Source organism: Rhinoraja longicauda, chromosome 19, assembly GCF_053455715.1.
Source record: "Rhinoraja longicauda isolate Sanriku21f chromosome 19, sRhiLon1.1, whole genome shotgun sequence".
In the NCBI taxonomy this organism is placed as follows: domain Eukaryota; kingdom Metazoa; phylum Chordata; class Chondrichthyes; order Rajiformes; family Arhynchobatidae; genus Rhinoraja; species Rhinoraja longicauda.
In genome coordinates, this window is record NC_135971.1 from 27,431,134 (window position 1) to 27,440,897 (window position 9,764).

Below are 9,764 nucleotides of genomic sequence, written 5' to 3' on the forward strand. Positions count from 1 at the left end.
GTGGCTATCAAACTGTACAACTCCTCCCCCTTCTGTCGTGGGGTAGACTGGGACTGACTCTCTCCCCCGCCCCAATCTTTACACATCCCCCAAGCCTTTCCACGCGTCACTTTAATGTCATGTTTCATGTATCTTGTGGTTTATGGCTGTTGGCCGATCAATTTCCCTCCTGGGATCAATAAAGTTTATTGACAATAGACAATAGACAATAGACAATAGGTGCAGGAGGAGGCCATTCAGCCCTTCGAGCCAGCACCGCCATTCAATGTGATCATGGCTGATCATTCTCAATCAGTACCCCGTTCCTGCCTTCTCCCCATACCCCCTGACTCCGCTATCCTTAAGAGCTCTATCCAGCTCTCTCTTGAATGCATTCAGAGAATTGGCCTCCACTGCCTTCTGAGGCAGAGACCTCACAGGAAGGAGAGAGTCGAGCAGAGAGACACGGAGAGAGAAAGAGTTTGAGAGCTTTGTGTTGATCATTCAGGAAGGGAAATGCAGAGACATGCAAACAGGCCGTCACGTTTTAGTTTAGTCTTAGTTTGGAGATTCTGCGCGGAAACAGGCCCTTCGGCCCACCGAGTCCGCGCCGACCAGCGATCCCCACACACTAACACTATCCTACACACACGAGGGACAATTTACAATCTTACCGAAGCCAATTAGTCTACAACGGTGGAGCAGCGGTAGAGTTGCCGCCTTACAGCGAATGCAGCGCCGGAGACCCGGGTTCCATCCCGACTACAGGCGCCGTCTGTACGGAGTTTGTACGTTCTCCCCGTGACCTGCGTGGGTTTTCTCCGAGATCTTCGGTTTCCTCCCACACTCCAAAGACGGACAGGTTTGTAGGTTAATTGGCTTGGTAAATGTAAAAAATTGTCCCTAGTGGGTGTAGGATAGTGTTAATGTGCGGGGATCGCTGGGCGGTGCGGACCCGGTGGGCCGAAGGGCCTGTTTCAGCGCTGTATCTCTAAACTAAACTAAACTAAACTAAAACTAAACGAGTCCGAAGGGGTCTGTTTCTGTGCTGCATCTCGTACGTCCATAGTCTGAAGAACTGGGATGGATCCTGATCTCGCCTGCTGCCTGTGTGGAGTTTGCACGTTCTCCCTACCCGGGCTGGCTTTCCCTGGGGTGCTCCTGCTTCCTCCCTCGTCCCAAAGGCGTGCGGGTTTGTAGATTAATCGGCCCTCTGTAGTGTGTAGGGAGTGGATGGGAAAGCGGGATCGTACAGAACAAGAGTGAGTGGGTGATCGATGGTCGGCATGGACTCGATGGGCCGAAGGGCCTGTTTCCACGTTGAATAACTGTGCATTGTTCCCTGAAGGTGGAATCTCATGTGGATAGGGTGGTGAAGAAGGCGTTTGGTATGCTTGCCTTTATAAATCAGAGCATCGAGTATAGAAGTTGGGATGTAATGTTGAAATTGTACAGGGCATTGGTGAGGCCGAATCTGGAGTATGGTGTGCAGTTCTGGTCGCCAAATTATAGGAAGGATGTCGACAAAATGGAGAGGGTACTGAGGAGATTTACTAGAATGTTGCCTGGGTTTCAGCACTTAAGCTACAGAGAGAGGTTGAACAGGTTGGGTCTTTATTCTTTGGAGCGTAGAAGGTTAAGGGGGGACTTGATAGAGGTTTTTAAATTTTAAGAGGGACGGACAGAGTTGACGTGGGTAGGCTTTTCCCCTTGAGAGTGGGGAAGATTCCAACAAGGGGACATAACTTCAGAATTAAGGGACAAAAGTTTAGGGGTAACATGAGGGGTAACTTCTTTACTCAGAGGGTGGTGGCTGTGTGGAATGGGCTTCCGGTGGAAGTGGTGGAGGCAGGTTCGATTTTATTATTTAAGAGTAAATTGGATAGGTATATGGATGGGAGGGGATTGGAGGGTTATGGTCTGAGAGCAGGTAGATGAGACTAGATCAGAGAGAGTGGTCGGTGTGGACTGGTAGGGCCAAACGGGCCTGTTTCCGTGCTGTAATTGTTATATGGTTATATGGTTATATGGTATCTCAAATTAAACTAATTCCCAATTGCGCACCGTGGTGGGTCTGAGTGCTGGAGTAACTCGGGGGATCAGGCAACATTTATGCAAGGAACGGATAGAACATTTTGGGTTGGGACCCTCCTTCAGTCGGATTGTGGTAGGCGGGAAGAAAGTTGGAAAAGAGAGGTTTCCAAGCTGCATTTTTAAACTCTAAATTAAATCCTGTTGGGCCAGTTCATAAGGTCACAAGGGATAGGATTAGAATTTGGCCATTCGGCCCATCAAGTCTACTCCGCCATTCAATCGTGGCTGATCTATCTCTCCCTCCTAACCCCATTCTCCTGCCTTCTCCCCATAACCCCTGATCAAGAATCTATCTATCTCTGCCTTAAATATATCCACTGACTTCACCTTCACAGCCTTCTGTGGCAAAGAATTCCACAGATTCACCGCCCTCTGACTAAAGAAATTACTTCTAGTGTAAGAAATTAACTGCAGATGCTGGTACAAATGGAAGGTATTTATTCCACAAAATGTTGGAGTAACTCAGCGGGTCAGGCAGCATCTCAGGAGAGAAGGAATGGGTGACGTTTCGGGTCGAGACCCTTCTTCAGAAGTAAGAAATTACCTCATCTCCTTCGTAAAGGAACGTCCTTTAATTCTGAGGCTGTGCCCTCTGGCCCTAGACTCTCCCACCGGTGGAAACATCCTCTCCACATCCACTCTATCCAGGCCGCTCACAATTCGGTGAAGTTTCAATAAGGTCCCCCCTCATCCTTCTAAACTCCAGTGAGTACAGGCCCAGTGCCGACCAAAGCTCATCATAGGTTAACCCACTCATTCCTGGGATCCTGTTGAGAATATCTAGTCCTGACTGATTTAGTTTAGAGATACAGCGCACAAACAGGCCCTTCGGCCCACTGAGTCTGCACTGACCAGCGATCCCCGCACACTAACACTATCCTACATACGAGGGACAATTTACAATTTTACCAAGCCAATTGTGCGTCTTTGGAGTGTGGGAGGAAACCGGAGCACCCGGATAAAACCCACGCGGGTCACGGGGAGAAGGTACAGGTACTCGGGATGGAACCCGGGTCTCTGGAATTTAGAAGGATGAGAGGGGATCTTATCGAAACGTATAAGATTATTAAGGGGTTGGACACGTTAGAGGCAGGAAACATGTTCCCAATGTTCGGGGAGACCAGAACAAGGGGCCACAGTTTAAGAATAAGGGGTAGGCCATTTAGAATGGAGATGAGGAAAAAAAATTCAGTCAGAGAGTTGTGAATCTGTGGAATTCTCTGCCTCAGAGGGCAGTGGAGGCCAATTCTCTGAATGCATTCAAGAGAGAGCTGGATAGAGCTCTATAAGGATAGCGGAGTCAGGGGGTATGGGGAGAAGGCAGGAACGGGGTGCTGATTGAGAATGATCAGCCATGATCACATTGAATGGCGGTGCGTACAGGCTCGAAGGGCCGAATGGCCTCCTCCTGCACCTATTGTCTATTGTCTATTGTCTCTGGCGCTGTGAGGCAGCAACTCTACCACTGCACCACCGTGCAGGGACTGATGATCAGGGTCGGAAAAATGTGCAGCCAAGTATGGAGAGAAGGCAGGTACGGGATACTGAGCTGGATGATCAGCAAGGGGTTACGCCCTGCGTAGACATTGACAGACGCAAACTCAGGGAGGCGAGCCTGACATCAACAACAGACACTGAGAGCTGCCTGTTCCACCGGCCTGTCGTCAGCAAGCCTTCCACCCTCCTGCTCACAGCTGACAGCTTCATGTTCCTTGGCGGTCACGTTGCCAATGATCTGTCGTGGAGCAACCACATTGGTGCCACGGCCAACAAGACACCAAAGCCTCTCCTTCCTCAGAGTACTGAGGAACCTCGGCACCTCGCCATTCACTCTCACCAACCTCCACAGATAGTTTTGGTCTCCTAATCTGAGGAAAGACATTCTTGCCATAGAGGGAGTACAGAGAAGGTTCACCAGATTGATCCCTGGGATGGCGGGACTTTCATATGAGGAAAGACTGGATAGACTAGGCTTGTACTCGCTGGAATTTAGAAGACTGAGGGGGGATCTTATAGAAACTTACAAAATTCTTAAGGGGTTGGAGAGGCTAGATGCAGGAAGATTGTTCCCGATGTTGGGGGAGTCCAGAACCAGGGGTCACAGCTTAAGGATAAGGGGGAAGTCTTTTAGGACTGAGATGAGAAAACATTTCTTCACACAGAGAGTGGTGAGTCTGTGGAATTCTCTGCCACAGAAGGTAGTTGAGGCCAGTTCATTGGCTATATTTAAGAGGGAGTTGTGGCTAAAGGGATCAGGGGGTATGGAGAGAAGGCAGGTACGGGATACTGAGCTGGATGATCAGCCATGATCACATTGAATGGCGGTGCAGGCTCGAAGGGCCGAATGGCCTACTCCTGCACCTACTTTCTATGTTTCTATGTTTCTATGCACCACACACACAAAGCAGGCTGTCGGGATGCATCACAGCTTGCTTTGGAAACAGCTCTGCCCAAGACCGCAAGAAATTGCACAGAGGGCTGGCACCATAGTGTTATAGACAATAGACAATAGGTGCAGGAGGAGGCCATTCGGCCCTTCGAGCCAGCACCGCCATTCAATGTGATCATGGCTGATCATTCTCAATCAGTACCCTGTTCCTGCCTTCTCCCCATACCCCCTGACTCCGCTATCCTTAAGAGCTCTATCTTGCTCTCTCTTGAATGCATTCAGAGAATTGGTCTCCACTGCCTTCTGAGGCAGAGAATTCCACAGATTCACAACTCTCTGACTGAAAAAGTTTTTCCTCATCTCAGTTCTAAATGGCCTACCCCTTATTCTTAAACTGTGGCCCCTGGTTCTGGACTCCCCCAAAAGTTGGGAACATGTTTCCTGCCTCTAACGTGTCCAACTCCTTACTAATCTTATACTATTCGATATGATCCCCTCTCATCCTTCTAAATTCCAGTGTATACAAGCCTAGTCGCTCCAGTCTTTCAACATACGAGTCGCTCCAGTCGCTCCAGTCTTTCAACATACGACAGTCCTGCCATTCCGGGAATTAACCTAGTAAACCTACGCTGCATGCCCTCAATAGCAAGAATATCCTTCCTCAGATTTGGAGACCAAAACTGCACACAGTACTCCAGGTGCTGTCTCACTAGGGCCCTGTACAACTGCAGAAGGACCTCTTTGCTCCTATACTCAACTCCTCTTGTTATGAAGGCCAGCATTCCATTGGCTTTCTTCACTGCCTGCTGTACCTGCATGCTTCCTTTCAGTGATGGGTAGTGTTGCAGTCTCACAGCGCCAGAGACCCGGGTTCCATCCTGACTACGGGCGCCGTCCTTACGGAGTTTGTACGTTCTCCCCGTGACCTGCGTGGGTTTTCTCCGAGATTTTCGGTTTCCTTCCACACTCCAAAGACGTGCAGGTTTGCAGGTTAATTAGCTTGGTATAAATGTAAATTGTCCCTAGTTGGTGTAGGATAGCGTTAGTGTGGGGGGATCGCTGGTCAGTGGGCCGAAGGGCCTGTTTCCGCGCTGTATCTCTGAACTAAAGTAAACAGTGCCCCTGATGGCACATGCATATTCTGCCAAGCAGCCCAGCGCATCACAGGATGCATCACAGCGCGGTTTGGGAACAGCTCCGTCCACGACCGCAAGAAATTGCAGAGTTGTGGACACAGCTCAGACCATCACACAAACCAACCTCCCTTCCATCGACTCCATCTACACCTCACGCTGCCTCGGCAAGGCCAGCAGCCCAGACCATCACACAAACCAACCTCCCTCCCACCGACTCCATCTACACCTCACGCTGCCTCGGCAAGGCCAGCAGCCCAGACCATCCCACAAACCAACCTCCCTCCCACCGACTCCATCTACACCTCACGCTGCCTCGGCAAGGCCAGCAGCATCATCAAGGACCAGTCTCACCCCGGCCACTCCCTCTTCTCCCCTCTCCCATCGGGCAAAAGGTACAGAAGTGTGAAAACGCACACCTCCAGATTCAGGAACAGTTTCTTCACGGCTGTTATCAGGAAACTGAACCATCCTACCACAACCAGAGAGCAGTGCTGAACTATTATCTACCTCATTGGTGACCCTTGGACTATCCTTGATCGGACTTTACTGGCTTTACCTTGCACTAAGTGTTATTCCGAATGTCATGGATCTAGGCACTGTGAATAGCTCGATTGTAATCATGTGTAGTTTAGAGATACAGCGTGGAAACAGGCCCTTTCTGCCCACCGTGTCCGCGCCTCCCAGCGATCCCCGCACATTAACACTATCCTACACACACTGGGGACAATTTTTTACATTTGCCCAGCCAATTAACCTACAAACCTGCACGTCTTTGGAGCGTGGGATGAAACCGAAGATCTCGGAGAAAACCCATGCAGGTCATGGGAGAACGTACAAACTCCATACAGACGGCGCCCGTAGTCAGGATCGAACCCGGGTCTCCGGCGCTGCATTCGCTGTAAGGCGGCAACACTATCGCCGTGCCACCGTGACCGTCCTTTCACCAAAGCTTTTCACTGTACCTCGGTGAACGTGACAATAAACTAAACTGAGGTTGAACTGAACTGAATGCACAAGGGAACAGGCGGAGAACAGACAGGGCAGATAAATGGGTCACACTCATGCATCAATGAGCAAGATCTGTGGAGTACAGACACCGACTGACACGCACACACCGAGAGAGGCAGTGTACAAAGACTCACAGCAACCCATCACCCACAGAACAGACACCGACTGACACGCACACACCGAGAGAGGCAGTGTACAAAGACTCACAGCAACCCATCAACCACAGTACAGACACTGACTGACACGCACACACCGAGAGAGGCAGAGAAATGAGCAAAGATTCACAGCAAACCATCACCCACCCCCTCCACACGTCCCCCCATCCCACTCCCCCACACCCTGCTCCCCCTCTCCCCACTCCCTCTCCCCACCTCTCACTCCCTCTCCCCACTCCCTCTCCCCGCCTCTCACTCCCTCTCCCCACTCCCTCTCCCCGCCTCTCACTCCCTCTCCCCACTCCCTCTCCCCGCCTCTCACTCCTCTCCCCATACCACCCACCCCATCCCTCTCCCCCACACCCTGTTCTCCCTCTCTCCCTCTCCCTGAATCTCACTCCCTCTCCCCACCTCACTCCCCCATCCCTCTCCCCACCTCTCACTCCCGCTCCACACCCCACTCCCACTCTCCCCCACACCACTATCCCCATCCCTCTCCCCACTCCCCACCCCCGTCTCCCTCTCCCCACCCCGACTCTCCATCCCTGTCCCCCTTTCCCCACTCCTGCCCCCTCTCCTCCCCACCCTGCTCCCCCTCTCTCCCTCTCCTCTCTCCCTCTCCCCACACCACTCTCCCCATCCCTCTCCCCACCCCTGCTCCCCCTCTCTCCCTCTTCCCTCTCCCTCTCCCCGCCTCTCACTCCCCCTCCCCACCCCCCCCTCTCCCCACCCTTCTCTCCACCCCATCCCTGTCCCCCTCTCCCCACCCCACTCTTCCCACACCACTCTCCACCCCATCCCACCCCTCCACACCCTGCTCCCCCTCTCTCCCTCTCCTCTCTCCCGCTCCCCACCCCGTCCCCCTCTCCCCACCACACTCTTCCCACACCACTCCACCCCATCCCTCTCCCCACCCCCGTCTCCCTCTCCCCACCCCTGCCCCCCTCTCCTCCCCATCCCACTCCCCCCCCCCCGGACACTGTTGGCCCGGACAGTGTAGGCCCGGACACTGTAGGTCCAAACACTGTAGGTCCAAACACTGTAGGCCCGGACACTGTAGGTCCAAACACTGTAGGTCCAAACACTATAAGCCCGGACACTGTAGGTCCAAACACTGTAGGCCCGGTAGCTCAGGCGCTGCCTAACGGCGGTTGCCATTGGAGGAGCAGGAGCCACCTCCCTCCCCCCCCCTCCCCACACCCCCCCCCCCCCCAGGGTGTGCTCTGACCTGCCGTCAGCGAGGTTGATGCCACTGAAGATGGGGTATTGCCTCGGGGGTGGGCTTGCCATGCTGGTCCTCGTACAGGAAGACGGGCGAGCGGCCAAGCTCCACGCCCACCTGCTGAATGCCCTGCTCGCTGTACACGCTCAGCAGGAAGGCCTGCACTCCAGGCCGGGCCTTCACCAGCGTCATGATGGAGAAATCCTCAGGGAACCGAGAATCTGCACAGAGAGGCGGGGTAGAGAGAGGGGGGTGGGGGAGAGGGAGAGGGAGAGGGAGAGGGAGAGGGAGAGGGAGAGGGAGAGGGAGAGGGAGAGGGAGAGGGAGAGGGAGAGGGAGAGGGAGAGGGAGAGGGAGAGGGAGAGGGAGAGGGAGAGGGGAGAGGGAGAGGGAGAGGGAGAACGTAGAGGTCAGTCAGGCACGGAGCACAGGGTCAGGAGAGGGTTGGTCTGGGTCAAAGGTCAGTCTGGCATCAAGGGTCAGTGTTCAGGGTCAAAGGTTGTTGTCTGGGGTCAATAGTTAGTGTCCAGGGTCACGGGGCAGAGTTTGGGGCTCAGGGGTTAATGTCTGGGGTCAAGGGTTGGTGTCCGTGGTCAGGACTAATATTCTGGGGTCAGGGTCGGCGGTCATTGTCTGGGGTCAGTGTTTGGGGTCAGGGGTCAGTGTTCAGGGTCCCTCTCTACTACGTCCGTCCTTTTCTCCTTCCCCACCCGCCCAATATCCGTGCCCTCCTTCCCCCCACCTCCTGCTCTATCCGTCCCTTTCTCCTTTCCCCCTTCCCCTGAGGTCTGTCCCTTTCTCCTTCTCCCTTCCCGCTAGGTCCGTCCCTTTCTCCTCTCCTCCCTCCCCCTAGGGTCCGTCCAATTCCCCCCTTCCCCCCTATGACCCTCCCTTTCCCTCCCTCCCCCTATGTCCGTTCCTTTCCTCCCTCCCCCGATGTCCGTCCCTTTTCCCCTTCCCCCGATGTCCGTCCCTTTCCCCTTCCCCCGATGTCCGTCCCTTTCCCCCCCCCTTCCCCCTATGACCGTCCCTTTCCCCTTCCCCCTAAGTCCGTCCCTTTCCCCCTTCCCCCTATGTCCGTCCCTTTCCCCTCTTCCCCATGTCCGTCCCTTTCCCCTTCCCCCCTAGGTCCGTCCCTTTCCCCCCCTTCCCCCCTAGGTCCGTCCCTTTCTCCGTCCCCACCCCGCCCCTGGTCCGTGCCATCTCCGCCTTCCCCGGCCCCCTGCTTACTTGGGAACAGTTGCTTGGTGGGTGCGGTGATCTGGGCCTTCTTGGATATCCGGTACGCCACATCTGGACTGGAGGTGGACTTCCTCTTGGGGCAGAAGCCGGTAGTCTTCTTTACTCCTACGGGGAGGGTGTGAAACTCCAGCGCTTGCAGAACATCCACAGGGTCGGCTAGGGAGAGAGGGAGGAAAGAGGGAGAGTCAGTGGTGCAGTCACCCCGAGATCCGACCAAAACATCGTACATCCAGCCAGGCAGCCGGCTCACCCCCCCTCCCACTCCTCCAGCCCCAGTCTCAACATTTCACCTTTTCCACCCAGAGAGTTGTGAATCTGTGGAATTCTCTGCCACAGAAGGCAGTGGAGGCCAATTCACTGGATGGTTTCAGCAGAGAGTTAGATGTACCACTTAGGGCTAACGGAATCAGGGGATATGGGGAGAAAGCTGGAGCAGGGGGACTGATTTTGGATGATCATATCGAATGGCGGTGCTGGCTCGAAGGGCTGAATGGCCTCCTCCTGCACCTATTTTCCATGTTTCTGTTTTCACTGATACT

General features: G+C 53.9%; 1 protein-coding gene across 1 annotated transcript in view; it reads right to left on the bottom strand.

Moving 5' to 3' along the window:
• Nucleotides 1-3,694: 3,694 nt before the first annotated feature.
• LOC144602916 (collagen alpha-1(V) chain-like) overlaps nt 3,695-9,764 on the bottom strand; it is an 11,293-nt gene continuing 5,223 nt past the window's right edge. Inside the window, 4 exon segments of the mRNA XM_078416038.1 lie at nt 3,695-3,941; nt 7,990-8,030; nt 8,032-8,204; nt 9,214-9,381. Of these exon segments, the coding sequence (XP_078272164.1) occupies nt 3,695-3,941; nt 7,990-8,030; nt 8,032-8,204; nt 9,214-9,381 (629 nt within the window).